The sequence below is a fragment of the Ciconia boyciana genome, chromosome 9 (genome assembly GCF_034638445.1).
Source record: "Ciconia boyciana chromosome 9, ASM3463844v1, whole genome shotgun sequence".
Taxonomy (NCBI): domain Eukaryota; kingdom Metazoa; phylum Chordata; class Aves; order Ciconiiformes; family Ciconiidae; genus Ciconia; species Ciconia boyciana.
Window position 1 is genome coordinate 23,846,862 of NC_132942.1, and position 18,018 is coordinate 23,864,879.

The 18,018-nt window shown below is 41.0% G+C and overlaps 1 protein-coding gene across 17 annotated transcripts in view; it reads left to right on the forward strand.

Annotated features, from left to right (window-relative positions):
• The window catches only part of CTCF (CCCTC-binding factor), a 37,203-nt gene that overhangs the window by 15,953 nt on the left and 3,232 nt on the right, over window positions 1-18,018 (forward strand). For 9 of the 17 annotated variants that reach the window (XM_072872889.1, XM_072872873.1, XM_072872874.1 and 6 more), the window contains 8 exons: window positions 7,010-7,802; window positions 8,469-8,639; window positions 9,616-9,749; window positions 11,222-11,342; window positions 12,194-12,343; window positions 13,749-13,909; window positions 14,339-14,521; window positions 14,941-15,076. In XM_072872889.1, the coding sequence (XP_072728990.1) occupies window positions 7,022-7,802; window positions 8,469-8,639; window positions 9,616-9,749; window positions 11,222-11,342; window positions 12,194-12,343; window positions 13,749-13,909; window positions 14,339-14,521; window positions 14,941-15,076 (1,837 nt within the window). In that variant the 5' untranslated portion in view covers window positions 7,010-7,021. Of the gene's footprint in view, window positions 1-3,440; window positions 3,538-5,205; window positions 5,347-7,009; window positions 7,803-8,468; window positions 8,640-9,615; window positions 9,750-11,221; window positions 11,343-12,193; window positions 12,344-13,748; window positions 13,910-14,338; window positions 14,522-14,940; window positions 15,077-18,018 lie in introns of those variants that run through there. The other 8 variants (XM_072872882.1, XM_072872883.1, XM_072872884.1 and 5 more) reach the window with 3 other exon arrangements.

Genomic DNA, 18,018 nt, shown 5'->3' on the forward strand with positions numbered 1-18,018 from the left:
TGTTTTTCCCTGCATTAGTTTTCAGATGGACTTAGTTCTTGATAGAGTTTATGGTGAGTGAATTTTTCTGTCAATGCGAAGGAAGGGAAAAGGTGAGAGCAGCTCTTTCGGAAGCAGTGCCGTGTTTTCCTGTCTTACAGGGATTATGAAACCATTATGCAAGTTAAGAATCTGGTCTCCTATCTTGTTAATGGGGAAAAAGGTGGGTTCCTCTAGATGGCAATTTAGTGTAGGGATCCACTTAAAAGCTTTGGATCACTCTCTGGAATAATGTACTCTTCTCCCTCCCTTATTTAGGGAGGCCAGCCTTCCAGCACAGACACCTTAGTTAGGTGACCGTCAGCGGGACTCCAGAAGCTCTCAAAGCTGGCTGTCTGCATCCAGTCCCTTTGCAGGGTCAGTACTTAAGGAAACAATCCTTCTACAACTGCATGTTTGCAATTGCAGCTGTCATTCATGTAGCTTTTTTCACATATTTCTTAGGGCCTCTTCACATTGACAGGCCCCTTTTTGTACATAGAAAAAGCATAAGCATTTATTAACCCATGATGAAGTTCTGTCGCTCTTCTGTTCTAGGTTTCTTGGCTTTCCTTTTCCTTACTCTCTCCAAGATGCTAGAATATTTCTGAAAGTAATTGCTTAATAGTGAATTAATGAGACTGCTTTATTTTTAATTTAAAGCTGTAATAGATGTCTGAAGTAGTGCATTTGATTTTTTTTTTTTTCAGTGCCAGTGTTGTAAGTGGCAAGGAGGAAATGATAAAACAGCTGGAGATGGGCATAGTAATCATAACCAGTGGCTATGGAATTTAATGCAGTAGGCGAATTAAAGCTTTAAGTTTCCAGCATGAGAAAGTTACTTAATAAAAGAAACTGATCCTAGCTTTCTCGTTTCTGCTGTTGGTAGTAAATCTTTCATGTTTTGCGTGTGATAGAACCGTGAAAATATCCTCTCACAAGTTATTCACAGGATGCTACCTGTTCCTTGAAGTTTTGTGAGCTTTGTCAAGTAGTTTTACATTCCTAGGCTTATCTTTAAAACAAAAAAAGGGGATAAAGTTGGTTCTCTCTTTCTCCTGTTCCTAAAGAATTCAACACAGGATTCTTAAGCTTTTGTACAACTGTTATTTATAATTGGATGCTTAAGTAACTCCACCTCTATTAATCTTTGATATTTCTGTGGGCAATTAGGAGTAGAAATGGACAAGAGTCTACTATGAAATTTCAGTCTCTGTGTATAATCTGAGTTCTCAATAATCTGTGGGTCTTAGGCTTTATGTGCAGCCAGCCTGTTTGGATCCAGCTGAGCCTCTTGAGTGTAGTACCATGGCTGAACTCCTCCTTAGAACCACCTTGAGTTCAAAAGCTTTATAGCTGTGTTTGTGAAGTGCTGAGACCAAGCTAGCAAACTTTTCTCGGGGGTGTGTGGCCCTATGCAGAGCTCTTCAAGCATCTTCCTACCACTTTCCCAGTTGTGTCAGGAATTTTTGATTCTAGTGCCACACTGTGTGGAGAACAAGAATTGGCGTGTTTTTAAACCCAGAGAGGGGAGCTTTGAGAAGAGATTGCACATATACCTATTCTCATATATAATCTCATATTCTGGATTTGTTGCCCATCTAGGGGTGCTACTGATATGCCCAGGAGACTGGGAGCAATTGTAGTGAACAGTGAATAGGAGCAGCGCTAGGAAAGGCTGTACTTAATGCTTTGTGTTTTATATATGTCTGTTTATCTTAGAAAAAGTTATATTCATGCCATATTCATCTCTAATCAGGGAAGCCCTGCTGGAGGAAAAGCAAAGGCTGCCTACCTGTTAAACTGCCTTATCTTTGACTATGTTTAGCTGGGAGGCTTTTCAGAAGAAAAATATGGCTGTTTCACAATGGGGAAGGAGAATGGCCAAGCACTCCTGCAGTTACTTTGTATCTGCTAATGTCCTTAAATACTTACATAGACATACATACTGACTGCAAGCAGGAAGAAAAAGAAAAAATGTCTGTTTGTCCATAAACCCTGTTGGATTTTTTAAAAAAATCTTTCTCTTGCTTTAGTGGCAGAAATACTGCATGACTGTAGACTCTTGGGTGAAGTTTTTGCTTATTCCTCTCTTCAGCTTTCAAAGGTTCACAGGGTATGTGGGAGAGACTTAAGTCTCCCATGTTTTAACATAATGCTTTATTTCCACTCCTGTATCAATTTTAATAAGTGGCTAATCCATAAGTGTCAAAGCCATGACAATTTGAGTGGGATGTGTATGTGGATTGACTTGAGTTCAAAGTTTGAGTGTGTTGCAGGGTGGGTTTTCTTGCTTGCAGTAATGTAGCTGCTGATAGTTTCATTATTTTATGAATGCCAGAAATTTATTGACAGCTAGCATTTGACTTCATTGTTTCTATTGATTTTTTTTATTGTTTTCCTCCAGTGAACTATATATTACAGCACTAAATCTACTTTTCAATTGCTTTGACTGTCCCACAGTGTTTAATGAGACTGTGCTTTGTTTGGCAAAAATTAAATATTTTGCTGTTATTTGGTCCATGAAGCTTGATGCAGTTCAGGGTTTGTTTTTTTAATGTTGGCTGAGAGGCAGGCAAATGCCTCTTTGTGATGGTAGCTTTATTATAAATAACCCAGCTAGAAAAACATGTGATGGCACTAGCCATCCTAATATATAAACATCTGTCTCTGGGTTTGTATTGTCTGCATTGACATCTACAGCAAGTTGTCTTTAATGCTTGTACAGTTAAGATTAATGCTGTTGTAGGACTGCATTAATTGAATGCTATGACTCTCAGTCTTTTTGTGTTGATGTGGTGAGTTTTATCAGCCTTGCTGTACTGGAGGTTTTCTTAAGTCATGTTCCTGAATGTTAAGAGTTTATACCTTCGAGCAGAATACTTTGCTGGTTAAATGTGAGGCTTTTGGAAGGGACCCAGAATGGCAAAAATGTTGTATTGTAGTTGGGCCGAGACTTTCTCCTGTTCTGCCGTTAGTAGGGCTGTTGGCATTAAATTACTTTCTCTCAAGCAAACTTTTGATTCCTTTCATTGGAATAAGGTATTAGTTGTATCAAATGCATACCCCATCTTATTTCTGCTTGTTTCAGTTTTTTAGATGAGCTGCCCATCAATTATTTGAGCAGGCTTAGGTCTGTTGTTCAGAACGTCACAACTTTTTACCTGGCTAATTGGATTGTGACAGTGCATTGAGCTGTTTAGTGACACAGTGTGTCTCATTTGAGTTGGTAGAGCCTGTTGAGTGAGTATGTGTGTAAAGGCTAGCTTGAGCTATTACATGGGAATTGTGGTGTTGATTTCAGATGTTCTTTGCTCTTTCCTTGGTCAGTCTCCTTATTCTGGAAGCTCTTATCTTGCTTTTTTCAGTCTTGATTTACCAAATCATCTTCTGTTAACCTGCTCCTTTGTTTTCCTTTTTAGATTCAGTCATTGTGGAACTAAGCTATTGGTATAAGGTACAGTAGCTGATAGGAAGAGAGCTGAAGATAAAAGCCAGAAATAAAAGGTTGGGAGAATGGTAAGACAAAATATGTTCAGCAGTTTTTATTCCTAGTGTTCTGCTATAATGGTCTTAGTTGTAGCAAACGACACATTCTCTGAAATATTGGAAACTTTTTCTCAGAACTTGGCTGGGTAATTTCTAGGAGTGTAAATCTGTAAAAAGTTGAGGAAGATCCGCTTCTATTAAAATTAGTGGAAACTGAAAACTTCCATTTCCTCAGCAAGCTGCAGGATCACATCCAGTGAGTTGATTGCATCTTCTGGTGACTCCTCCAATAAATATAAAACTTTCCTCTAAAACCCACTTTGTGGAAAAGGAGGATTAAGTTTTAAAAAAAAAATAGAGGAAGGAAAAAAGCTAGCAAATACTTTTGAGAAGTGACATGGACAGGTAGTGCAAAGCTCACCACAGCAGAGATGGAGAGTCTTTCCAGAAAGCTTATTTAATAGGAAAGAGTCCATACATTTTGCCTAGCCCCCTTTCCTCTCAAGTTTAGAAGCCATCCCCAGTTGTAGAAGTATTTTGATTTGGAAATCCACACTTTCTTGGGAAGAAATCTTGGCAGCTTGGCAAGATTTCTGAACTGGCCAAGACATCAATTGAGTCTCCTTCTGTATATTTCTCTATTTTTATGGTACATTGTTAATATAACCTGGAGTGGTTTGTAGTTTCCTTTAAAATACTGTAACATTTCCCGTGCTGGCAAGGGCCTGGTTTAAAAACAGTCATTTTCAGATTAATTTACTGAGCGGAGCAAACTGTAGTGCATAGCATGGGATAGGCAGGAGTAAATGCTCATCTGTGTGCTGAATTTTGGAGTACAGGAGGTCCGAGTCACAATGAACTAGAGGGCAGTGAAAGAGGAGGTGGTAGGAGACCATCCCGGCTGCGCCGCTGCAGTGCGTGTCGCGCGCCGCTGCAGTGCGTGTCGCTCGCCACTGGAGGACAGCCGTGCTTCGCCAGGCCTGCTGCTTTGGGGTTTGGCTCTTGCAGGAGGACGTTGCGAGTAGCGACAGGTAACTAGGGTAAGAGATAAGCGTCTCTAAAATAAGAGGGAGCTGGAAGAAATAGGGTCTTGGTTTCTTTACTGAATGGTTGTAAGTCTTTCCACTTATTTCACACGTGTGTACACTCCTCATTGTGAGCATCCTTTGAATGAAGTCTTGCCTGTGGGAGTTTATTTGGTCTCAGTGTAAGCCTGCATTCCTAGGCTGGCAAACCTTCCTGACAATATGAGCTATATGCCAAAGTCTTCATGTATGAGTGGCCTGTTCCTTGGTGGATGCAGGATTTTTCTGGTGTGTAAGTCTGGGAGATGAAGCTTTCTTACCACTCCACTGGAGGATCTGCTTCTGCAGGACCCTAGAGGACACTGGCAAATCTTGGCCTGTTGGCTTGCTTTCAGGTGACTTAGCAGTCCTGTTACCAACTTTGATATTGGCAGTTAATGTGAAGGTCCTTATGAGAGCCCCACCTGAACCACTCAGAGCTGCATGTGTTTGTGTCAAGGTTGCTGACCTCTGCTGTGTTCTTCTACAAGGCACCAAAGTAGAATTGCATTAGCTCTGCAGATGGGCTTTTGCCATTTTTTGCCTCCATCTTAAATCTTTTGCTATTACCCCCCCAGCCATTTACCACATTCTTAGATTTTGTTTAGCTCTGTCCTTTCTTTTTCTTGTTCAGAGACTTTTGGTCACCTGAAGAGGCTTCCCCTGCTCTCTCTCTGCAAATACTTGAGATAATTGAAAAACAGTTTGCTCCGATTGTTTCGAAGTTGCTGTAGGCCAAAGACCAGCACTCTGTTCTGATTGCCTGCCGGCTAGTGTTAAGTACTTACATCATCTTGTGTACTTCAGCTGTTTGTCCATATGGATTTGCTCTGACTTGAAAAGCTGATGGGTGGTAAAGGAAAGGAGAGGCGGGATCCCTGCAGGGAGTGCACTTGAAGCCATATGTCAGTATTTCTGGGTATCTGGTGCCCCCTGGAGACTGCTGGTGCCCACAACGTAATGAATATCAAGACTGCACATTAATAGGTGTCCCTAGTATGAGCAGGCTGAAGAGCACTATGAACTATATTGTTCTCACAACAGAAGTGGAGGGTATTAGAAAAGGCAGTAGAGTAAAAGCAAGGACTCTGTAAAAATAATAACAATTACATGTCTTGTAATTCTTAAAGCTAATGAAGACTGACAGCTGTTTCATGTTTATGTATATAAACCTGTGTATTTAAAAAATGAGTATGCAAGATTAAGCATAGATATTTGGAAGTAGTATGATGTGAAATTTTAAGTGTTGAGTTCACAAGACAGGTTAAATAGATTGTGTTAGCTGGTCTGAGAGGCCAGTCAATCTAATAGGAAAACGTGGAAGTCCAATCAAATCTGGAATTGGAGTCAGAACGTTATCACAAGCTTTGTAAGGAAACTGGCATTTTTGTTACTTGTTCCAGCAGCAAAATTGACCTTCGTACTTTTTTAACACTTAAGTGAGGAGTATAATAAATTGTATCCTGATGCAGGGTATGTATTTGACATGGTTGTAGAATCTGCTTTCATGTTATGCTTGTACGCAGCTATTTTCAGAGTTACAGTTAAGGCCCACCAAAATGCTGAGCTTCAGTATTGTTGTTTGTTTATGACTATGTGGATAGATTTAATCCAATGAGAAAGCATTAGAGTCCCCCAGCTCTGAAGTGCACATCATTTAAATTGAAGTAAAATTTTACCTGAGCCTTGTCTGCCTGCTGCGGCTTGTTCAGCCCGAAGAGGGCACCATGCATCATCCGCTCCTCTGCTTGGGGGCCAGGTGGTGCCCAGAAGTGGGAGCAGGAATTGAACTCTAGGCTGCTTACAAGAAATATGCTTGAATAACTCGGTTATGTCCTTTTTATTTTTGTTGTTCAGAGAAATGTAAACATACAGGAAATAGCAGTTGTTGGACATGAAACAAGCGAGACTTAAGTTCTTGTGCTCAATTCTTAGTGCTTTTTCTTTCTGGAAAAGTTCTGCAGTTCTCAAATGTAATACTTTTTTTAAGGTTGGCTCTTTACTTTTAACAGTATGTTGTTTTTGTGCCTTTAAAATTTATAGCCAAAGACTGCCTCTGATATTGCTAAGCTGTGTGAAGTGATTAAACAAGCTCAATAAGGAATAATAGTGCTGTACATCTTGCCTGTGGGATTTGCGGTCTTTGAGAAACGGGAACATGCATATCACTTAATCTCTCCTCCTTGCTTTCCTTCCTTTCCAAGAAACCGGTACAGTTGTCTCACTTCAGGCAGTGTTCTGTGATTGCCTTGGCTTACAGTGGCAATAGGCTAGTGGAGACCCACAGTTCTTGAATCCTGTTTTCTGAATATGATTGCAATATGTTGCTGCTGTTGAGCTGGTTGTTTTCAGTTAGGCCACTTGTCCGTCTGTGGGGTCTGTGCTAATTGTTAAAATATATTGGATGGTGTGCAGCATTCATTCTCTTGTTTTTACAGCAGGAAGGTGAAATGGAAGGTGAGGCAGTTGAAGCTATTGTGGAGGAATCAGAAACTTTTATTAAGGGGAAAGAGAGAAAAACCTATCAAAGACGCCGTGAAGGTGGGCAGGAGGACGATGCTTGTCATATACCACCAAACCAAGCAGATGGAGGTGAAGTAGTGCAGGATGTCAACAGTGGTGTGCAGATGGTGATGATGGAACAGCTGGATCCAACTCTTCTTCAAATGAAGACTGAAGTAATGGAAGGTGCAGTGCCTCAAGAAACGGAGGCCACGGTGGATGACACGCAGATCATAACACTTCAGGTTGTTAATATGGAAGAGCAGCCTATAAACCTTGGGGAGCTTCAGCTGGTCCAAGTACCTGTACCAGTGACTGTACCTGTTGCCACCACGTCTGTGGAAGAACTTCAGGGAGCTTATGAAAATGAGGTTTCCAAAGGAGGCCTGCAAGAGGGAGAGCCCATGATCTGTCACACCCTCCCTTTACCAGAAGGCTTCCAAGTAGTGAAAGTGGGTGCAAATGGTGAGGTGGAGACACTGGAACAAGGTGAACTTCAGCCACAGGAAGATCCCAATTGGCAGAAAGATCCAGATTATCAGCCACCAGCCAAAAAAACAAAGAAAAACAAAAAGAGTAAGCTTCGCTACACTGAGGAAGGCAAAGATGTGGATGTCTCTGTGTATGACTTTGAAGAGGAGCAGCAGGAAGGTTTGTTGTCTGAGGTCAATGCAGAAAAGGTGGTGGGCAATATGAAGCCACCTAAACCAACAAAAATTAAAAAGAAAGGTAAGCTCCCCATCTGCAAGTGGATTTTGAAAATGTGTTTGTTATGGTGGGACCTTGCAATATGATTGAAGTGACTGAGTAGATGCAAGTGGGAGTAAAGCAGACATGCCCAATGTCACTTACGCTTTACATAAGAGTGCTCAGCTCTATTGTTTTTTGGGAAAATCTCCCATCTCCTCCACCTAGTCTATAAAGGAGCTAATTTTCCTCTAGCGTAATGATGTGGCATTGGTACCCCCATACCACTATAATTGAAAAGAGTCTTCTCTTTGCTGTAATACAGATGTAAGAGTTTGTGTACACGTGGTTTATATAAGGAACCAACGGTATAATTAGTTCTGTGGGTTTTCCCTAACCAATTGCTGGGTAAGGTAGATGGTGCAAAATACAGCAATAGGTATGTTTGACTTTTCTTAGAACTGTAAATTGAGGAACCCTTTTTAGAGTGGAGAAGGAACATTTAGTGCTGGCATTCTAATGAAAACTGAAGCCAAGCCAGCTGTAGGCAATGACTGTTCTAAGGATATGCAGTTGGATTAAATGGTACATGATGGTTCCTTGTAGTAGTTACACCTCCACGAATCTTTCCTTTTCCCTGCTGATCTCTTATGTTATGCAGTAGACCACAGTACTGTCAAGAGTAAAGATGATTTCCTTCATGGCTAGGTGTAAAGAAGACATTCCAGTGTGAACTGTGCAGTTACACTTGTCCACGTCGTTCAAACTTGGACCGTCACATGAAAAGCCACACTGATGAAAGACCACATAAGTGCCATCTCTGTGGCAGGGCTTTTCGGACAGTCACGTTGCTGAGGAACCACCTTAACACTCACACAGGTACTCTTGCTTTTGCGTACGTTGTTTTTGTAGGATCTGCTCTGTCTTTAGAATAGATAGATCCACCCCATTTTTCTATCTTGAATCTGTATTTCCACATACAGAACAAGCTAAAAAGGAAGAAACTATGCAGTGCTGCTGTTCATTTCTCATTTGAACACAGTTTTCTGCATGGCCAGGTCAGGTGCAAAGTTCATCCTGTACATAAGTATAAAGCTGATCCGGGGCTTGATCTGAAATTAACTGAAGTTATACAAAATGTTCCATTTGTCTTGGGCATTAGTAGTTGTGTTCCAAGCTTTGTTGCTGCTGCTGCTTGCAGAAAAGTAAGATGAGAATGAGGCTGGAGTGAAACACAAGGGAGTTGAAAATAGTTTAAAAAAAAAAAAAAACAAAACCCAAACAAACAAAAAAACACCAAAAAAACCCCACAAACAACAACAACAAAAAAACCCACCACACACACCCCCACAAAACAAACCAACAATAACAACAAAAAAATCAAACCCCAAGGAATAGATTATGAACTGGACCAATAAAACTTATGACTAGGAACTGTAGCACACTTCTGTTTCTCCTTACATAAGTTTCTGGTATAGAAGTACAGGTAATTGAACTGTAATTAAGCTTTTTGTGACTTTTCTGCCAAAAAAAAAAGGGTCATATTCCTCATGTTCTCTGCCTACCTACATTATGTCTAACTGGATGGTTTGAAATTTGTAAATAACTAAGTGATACAAAAATAAGGGAGTTTGTTTCCTCATTGAAAGGATATTAATTCTCTAAGATCTTCAGTCCATTAGTTATGTATAAAAAAAGTTGTGACTCCTGTGTACTATTTGTTGCTCTAATCTATCAGAACATGAAAGCAATGTTGTTAATTCACTTAAAAAAAAAAAAAAAAAAGCTGTCCCATATTTTCTTTTGCCACTAAACCTGAATGTCATCATCTTCCTGTTTTGCTGCAAATGATTAGGTACTCGCCCTCACAAGTGCCCAGACTGCGACATGGCCTTTGTGACTAGTGGAGAGTTGGTTCGGCATCGCCGCTACAAACATACCCATGAGAAACCATTCAAATGTTCAATGTGTGATTATGCTAGTGTGGAGGTATGTTAGTTAATTGTTACAGCACTGAATACTTCCTTGTATGCTTCAAAGCTTGTTCACCATCTGTTATAAACTCTATTCTTAGGCATTTCCTCTTTGGCCATTTGTTTAAAAGGCTCTGAGCAAAAAAGTTACAAATCAGGTCTGCTCTCGGAAGCAAATGGTGGGGTTTCCTCAGTTAATGAGAAAAAAATATGAGAGCATTTATGCACAGAAATCCTAGGTGATATCCATTTCCTCTTTGGAGACAATAGTTGTTGTCATTGTTCCTTAAATTATTTGGCCTTTAAGATGATTGCAGGAATTGTAGCGTGCTCCATGTTGAAGGAGGCAGCCATCTCCTGCTGCAGTAGGATGTACTTTCAGACTAGAGGTGTCCTCCTGTTTTAGAAATGTGCATTCTGCACATTATCTGTTTATGCCATTAAGGTGACTGTAGCCAAAATTAATGAGCCTTTGCCTCAATATTGGTGAAAAGTAGCTTTGCTAATGTTGGGTGACTGTCTAATTTGCTCAAGCAAATTAAGCTTCCTTGAATGCTCTCCCCTATGCTACTTATGCTACAGGACAACTTTTATATTGTGATAGGAAATTTGAGCAAGATGACGAGCAACATAATTTAAAAAAAAAATGGGATGTCTGCAGTGGAAGAAGGCTATAGTGGGGAGAGGTTGAGTAGGGACTTCGGCCTTTTTTTTTTCTACCCACACTGTGGCTGCAGTACTGTAATTCCAGGCCCTGTGGTTTGAGTGCTGAATAAATTGTGTGGCAGTGGTTTTCACAGTATAAATTAGGAGAGAATAACCAGGTTGGTCCTTGTGTGAGCTTGTGCTGTGTTTTGTAGACATAGGTTGGTGATTAAGCAGTGTGGTCAGGCTGGAGTAGAAAATACCTTAACACTTGTGTTCATGCTGACCTTTAAGCTGGGTTTGTGCCTTCTAGATAAAAGCAGGAGAGGAAGGGAATTAAGTCACCCTGTTGATTGCAGGATTAGATTTTTGTTGCTCTTAGCAAGAAATTGATTTATCTTATCCCTCTCAAAGTAACTGGAGAGGACCCAAGAAAGCACCCTGTGGAGAAAAATACACTGTACGGGGGACAGTAACCCCCTGCAATGTTTCTTGGGTGCGTGCTTTCCCAGAACATTTTCTTGTGTCTCTCCAGGATGCTTTCAAATTTTAGCGTGTCTTCAGATGCTGAGATGGTTGATAACAGTAAGGTGAGCACAAGGCTAAACCAGGCTGCACTGAAAGTGGGAAGAAGCTTCAAGCAAGACTGAGAATGAGGTTGGGAGGTGGAGTGGGCAGGAGCAAGTGCCTATGTGCAGTGCGAGAATGGCATTGGAACATGCTTGTTTTAGTGGCAAGATAAAAATAAAAATAGACTACCTTAAACTCTTGACTGATTTCTTGTACTTTTGGCAATCTAACCTGCTCATCTATGCTAACTTCAGTCTTGCTCTTGATTTCCAGGTTAGCAAATTGAAACGCCACATTCGTTCTCACACTGGAGAACGTCCGTTCCAGTGCAGCTTGTGCAGCTATGCCAGCAGGGATACCTACAAACTGAAGAGGCACATGAGGACCCACTCTGGTATTGATGCCATGTTCTTTTAGTGTGATTTTTTTTTTTTTATGTTTTAGTGTCAGAGTGCTGAGGCTGTGTACAGTGTGTGCTAACACTTAAACAGCAAAAGAAACATTATTTTGTAGTTTAATATAAAACCTTTATAAAGTCTGTAGTTGAAGAGAATGCACAATGATTTGTAAGCACTAGTAAATTCATAACCTGATAGTAATTACTGCACTGAGAAATGAGCTTGGAGGATTCTGATTTCCAGTTTGACTGTGAGGTGATAATATACAGGCACTTCTTCTAGTATGAAGAGAAGAAACTTCTATTATCAGTGTTCCACTTCCAGTTGAACTTTATAGGCATTTACAGTTTCATGCTTGAGTGGAGTTGCAAAAGCATCTCATACATGTTAGTTCGTAAATATCCTACATTTTTTTCTTCCAATAGAAATAGGGATGGTTTTAGCACAGAATGTTACTAGAGTGCCAAATTAATCATATTGCTAAAATGGAAGGGGAAGAAAATGCCCTTGCATGTATACATGAGCATTCAGAACCCCCACCCCCAAAAAACCTGATGCCACTTGCTGTCTTCTGGCAGCCTGTGTGTAGGTCTTCCCTGCATTTCTCAAAGTAAGGATAATTTAACTCATTTGCTTAGAGATTGAACTCGAGTCTCTTTGTGGAAAGATGCATACTGGAGCTAAAACTTCTAGAGAAAAATACACCATTGAGCTCTTTCTAGAGTTACTATTTCTATGAACTAGCTGTCTGTTGCAAGTTTCTGGGAGGTTGTTTTGTTTGGGGCTTCTTGGTGAGATTTCTTTTTAATAAAAGTACTTGTGCTATTTTTTCCTCCTGCTACTGAAGGAGAGAAGCCATATGAATGTTACATCTGCCATGCTCGCTTCACTCAGAGTGGTACCATGAAGATGCACATTTTGCAGAAGCACACTGAGAACGTGGCCAAATTTCACTGTCCTCACTGTGATACTGTTATAGCGAGAAAGAGTGACTTGGGTATGTATCTCAAAAGTGGCCATTTGGTAAAGATTCTACAAAACACTTCCCAGAATTAGAGTTCACATAACCAACCCAACGGCTGTCTGTCTTTTTTTTTCTTTCCCAACCTAATACTTCTGATAACTGTACAACATGAAGCACAGGCTTAGATATGCGGCTGGTAATACACACTTTTAGCTTACAATCACTGCTGCAGAGTATAAGAATTTTCAGTTTATTTTCATTATTTGAAAATGTAGCATGTTTTCCAAGCATACAAGGCAAGTTACTGTTTTCAGGCCCATAGATGCAAGGCATTTATTGAACTTGGATTGAGATTACAACTGCATATGGATTGGCATCTGAAAAACTAAAAGATTGCTTGGCTTGACCTCCTTCACCTTGGAGGCCATTAAGTTGCATGTGGAGATACTTTCATCAAGCTAAAAGGTTTGAGACCAAATAGTTTAATTTTCCAGGATGTGGAGTTGTGTGCCACAGACAAGGTAGGAGAGACTGAGTTGTCATAAAAGTCCTCAGTTCTTGCAGTAGGAGAGTCTTGATCTAGTGAGCAGTACCCAGTGTGATTCCAGCAGGCAAGCTCTCATTTATGTTCAACAAGAAGGTGAAAAATAGTATCATGCCCAGAGTAGCTGAGGAGAAGGAAGAAGCCACGATTTGGCAGAACTTTCTGTGTATGAACATCACCCAAGTAATGGGAAGGCAGGCTCCCTTCCAATAAAGACAAGTGTAAAGTGCTACAGCAAGAGGCGGTTTGAGAGGATGGCAGTCAGTTGATGTCAGGAGCAAACGAGCTGATTTACAACAGAGGAAAACTGATGTTAGCTATGAAGAATTTTTATTCTAATAGTGCTTTAGTCTACCCTAAGCTACTTCATGCAGCTGTGGTATGCTCTTAGTTGGAGGATTTTAAAGAAGTGACTAGAACTTCTGTCGGGGATTATCTGCTGGTATCCGTGTTGCCTTCTAGCCCTGTCACTTTGACTTCTAATCCTGCAGAAAATCCTGTTTTCCCCCAGTGTATTACCTGGCTTTTGGCTGTATCCAGGCAATTTGGAGTAGTCTTAAACATAACAGTCCATAAGACACTTTGGTTTGACCATCGTATGTTATCAAATGCAATTGTACTGTATCAGCACAGATTGTGACTAATAACCAAATCTAGAATCCCATGGAAAAACTTAATGGAGTTTTTCTGCAATACTCTTCTGTCTAGAAATTGTTCTGATTGCTTTTAATTAAGAGTCTTCTAGGTTTTTTAGTTGAATCCTGAATTAACTATTTCAGGTTTTTGGCTTGAGCTCAAGAGTATGTGGAGGGAAGATTGCTAAGGGGACTGTAGGCTAGTCTTTCATGCTTGAAAAGCCATGATGATAAAAGCTTCTGATTCTTTTGCTCCTAGGTGTCCATTTGCGAAAGCAGCATTCCTACATTGAACAGGGCAAGAAGTGTCGCTATTGTGATGCTGTGTTTCATGAGCGGTATGCCCTCATACAACATCAAAAGTCTCATAAGAATGAGAAGCGCTTCAAGTGTGACCAGTGCGATTATGCATGCAGACAGGTAAGCTGGTGGGACCGGTGCCCCTTATGAGCATTAGAACAGGAACTAAAAATATGAGGTGGAAATCTTAGCTGTTAAGTTTGACCAGCTGTCAAGGTCAAATTAGCTCTCTAAATCTTTTGAAGGGTGTGAAGGAAAGTTCAGTGGCCTTTGCTTCTTGGTGTAGTGCTCCCCTGTAGAGAAGTACCTTCTAAGTCACAAGCCTGATGTATCTGTTGACAAAGGGATAAGGGTCCATATAGGATGGAAGTAGCTAGGACTGAATATGCCATCAGTTAAGATCTTCCTCATTCCTCACATTCCTGCAGAATCATCCTTTCCTTGATATTAAGGATAAAGTTTTGGCCTCCTTTTAGCTGAAAATTCTCTCTTTTGTATCCATATGTTTGAGTTCTCAAGTTCCCTTTCTGTCTTGCTTGTCCCTGTCAGGAGCGGCACATGGTCATGCATAAACGGACCCATACTGGAGAAAAGCCTTATGCCTGTAGCCATTGCGATAAAACCTTCCGTCAGAAACAGCTCCTTGATATGCACTTCAAACGATATCATGATCCCAACTTTGTCCCTGCTGCCTTTGTCTGTTCCAAGTGTGGCAAAACATTCACTCGCAGGGTAAGGGAATATACTGTTTTGAATTGTGGGGTTTTGGGGTGGAATGAGGTTTTTAGCCAAGGGGAGGGGAACATTTTTACCCAAAAGGAAAGGTGGGTGAGGTACAGGGCACAATACTGATCTTTTAAATAGAGCACTTCTTTCTGAGAGGAAAAGAGAAGGGGGGAGACCTGGTATAATTCAGCATTAGTACTAGCACATACTAGCATTGACATCATGAGCAATGTGAAAATGCAACTTTATTCATGAAAGTTAATGAAATTTACCCATTTCCCCTAAATAGTCTTCCTTTAAAAAAAAACAAACCACCACCATAAGTTACCAGAAATGTGTTTGAAAATACAGAGCCAGGATATCTGATCTTGAATTCAATGTATGTTGTAATTTTTGTTGTGTTTTTTTTCTCTTTCACTGGGTAGAACACAATGGCCAGACATGCTGATAACTGCTCTGGCCTAGACGGTGGGGAAGGAGAGAATGGAGGAGAGACAAAGAAGGGCAAACGTGGCCGAAAGAGAAAGATGCGGTCTAAGAAAGACGATTCCTCTGATAGTGGTAAGAACAGCTCAGTACGTTCTGAGAATTACAGGCCTGTGATTCACTGTGTGTGTTAGCTGTTAGTTTGCCTGTTCTGCAGGCTTGTTCTGGCACTTCAAAGGCTTTTATCTAATTGGCAAGCAAAAAATGATAGTACATGACCAAGTAAAGAGGTAACTGCCTGTGAGGGGTAGTATAGATTCTGCTGTCCCGGGCCTCTTCCAAGACTGAGGAGTTGAAAAAACACTGTCTGCCCCTTGCCTAGGCTGCACAGTTCCTGTCCTGCCTGCTGTTCTGTGTGTGAAATTTTCTGGTAACGTTTTCAGTGTCCCAAAAGAAACCGTTTCTGTCATGCACTGCTATGAAGTGGTACATGCTCCTGCTTCACTGCTACTGGGTAGCATGTGGCATGTCCAGACAACCCCACTGCTGAATAGCTTGGCTGCTTCTGTCGGGGAAGGCTGGCAGCATCCAAGGGGATGGTGGAGATAGTGCTTGGCAATTTATGGACTGTTATGAAGGGCTTGCTGAGACAATTAAAGGGTCAAGGAGCTGGTGGTGTCTTCCACTTCACAGATGTATTTGCATGTATGCTGGTATTGAGAAGATGGTTTTTGAGGGGCTGTGACTTCCTGGACAATGTGCCAGAAGATGGGTTAGGTGCAATTTGTAATAGGGTGGCTACTGTCTGTAAGCTTCTCCAGAACAGGGAGATGACAGAAATTGTTGCAGCAGATAGTGATCACCTTCACTGCAGTATTATTTGTGAAGGAAAAACTCATAGTCCTCCCCCCCCCAGTTAGAGGGAAACTTAGTCATGTCTTCAGCAGGAAAATCCAAGTAGAGTCTCAAGACAATCCAGTGCAAAGATGATTTTGCAAAAGCAGTGTTGCTGATCAGTCTTTTATCTGGAGTGCTTTATGTAATTAATCAAGGGGTGTAGGTTGGGAGAACAGGGATCTTTCTGGCTAGAGAATGTGTATCTGAAATTCTTACGTGGCAGACAGGTTTTATAGGATGAGTATGGTCAAACGGATTGTGCAAACCTTGATTGCAAAAACTATAGAAATAAGTGCTTAAACTCATGTTTGTATAGATATTTGAAAAAATGTGTTACCATCAGTTGAATAAAGCATGTGTAACTAAATTTTCATTTAAAATGTGAAAAGATTGTGGAGGCAGAGTAAAATAACTGCTTTGATGGAAGGTAATTAAAAATGTGGGATTCTGGAGTATCTAATTTTTAATATCAGATTTGTAGGCTTCCTGGGAGTTTAGCCTGTTCTAAAACCCCAAATTTTATTTAGTTGATATGGTCTGGGTTCAAAAGAGTGTTTTGGGGAAGCTGGTCAAAAGTTATGCTTGTTGGGTGAACTGATGATGAGCACTGTCTGATTGTGGCTCATACTCTGTAACTGAGAGAATCCCTTCAGCTTCAGATGAGTTGATAAGTCTGGGTTGACTTCCTCAGGAGTTGTTAGATAGACATGAAGAATTGACTAGCATGAGCTGAGTAGTGGTAAGAAAGAGGTCCTAACCAGATTCTCAGGAGAAATGTATTATTCGGTGGTGTTTTTATCTCTAGATCTGCAGTTTCATTAGTTTTGGCAACTGTTAAATATCTAAAAATGGTGAGCAAAGCTGTGACAGACCTGTCTTGTGCTAATGGAAAAAATACTAAATAGCAAATGATAGTTTTGTCTCTCATCTGGCCTGTCTGCCGAACATTAGACAGTTAGTTGATAGAGATCGAATGGAGGGTGGAAGGTAAAGAAGCTCTAAAAAGGTGGGACCTGAGAAATCCAATAAATGAAAGAAATTTGGCTTGGGGAATATTCCTTGAGTGACTGTGTAAAATAATGCAGCATATATGTGCCTCAGTGTATGTAAGGGACAGTTTGTTTTGGTGGGGTTTTTTTGGTTTTGTTTTTTTTTTTTCCCCCTTTAGTCACATAAACAGAAGTATGCCTTATGCAATGGCCCTTTTGCTCATGAGTGAAGCCACTCTTCTATGCAGTGTACACCCTTACAAATTTAGGGGCAATCATTTTGCTGTCCAAACAATATTATCCTATTCTACATCTCTTACTGCTTTTTGTCTGCTTTGGTTTTGCCCGGGGCATTCTGAACATATTGATGGTGCTAACCTAGAAACTTTAAGGAGTGTTCTGAAGAATGAAGTGTAGAGCAGTAAGCTCAGTTAACTTGAAAGTTGCAAAAACCCCACAGCTTGCCATGAGGACTGTTGGATTGGAATCGGCTCCAAAATGCAGTGAGGTGCAAAGAGTTGATGTGTATGGGAGGTGCCATCATAAATCCTTTGAGTAGACAGGGCCTCATAAAATATAGGGCATTAGACCTGTCCTGCCTCTGAAGAGAGGTCTTGGGGAAGATCCTCTTGGTCACTGGTTGGTAAACTGTGTGTTGATGGCCCTGGAAAGCATGGTGAGTGGTCTGCAGACCTGTGCTTGCCTGTAATGCTTAAGAACTCCCCAGTTTTGTGTGGTTCTGCCATATTCAACTTGAGATTTTGAGGTCTTGGACATAAGTCCCGGTGTCTGTGAGCTGCTACCCTGGTTTTCTATCTGCTTAACAGAGAAAGACTGAAGTATAGCATTGCCACTTCTTGAGGGCTAGGAGACTCGCTCTTGGATCCCTCTTGAGTTCTAGTGTTTCATAGAGATACTGTAGGGGCTGCTACCACTATTTACATGCAACTGACCTCTTTTATCCTCTTGCCCCTCTATTTTCCCCACACTTATTCCTCTCCAAATCACCTCAGCCCCTCACCTAAGCATCCTGTAAGTAGTCCTGTCTGATCCAAAACTGCCTTTCCCCTACATCCTGTTGTGTCCCATGCCCAGCCAGCAATTCCTCTGTACCCCTTAGTCTGAAAGGTGATCTAGAGAGCTGCTTCTGATGGCTCATTATGGTGGGTTTCACACCTGGACGCTGGGTCT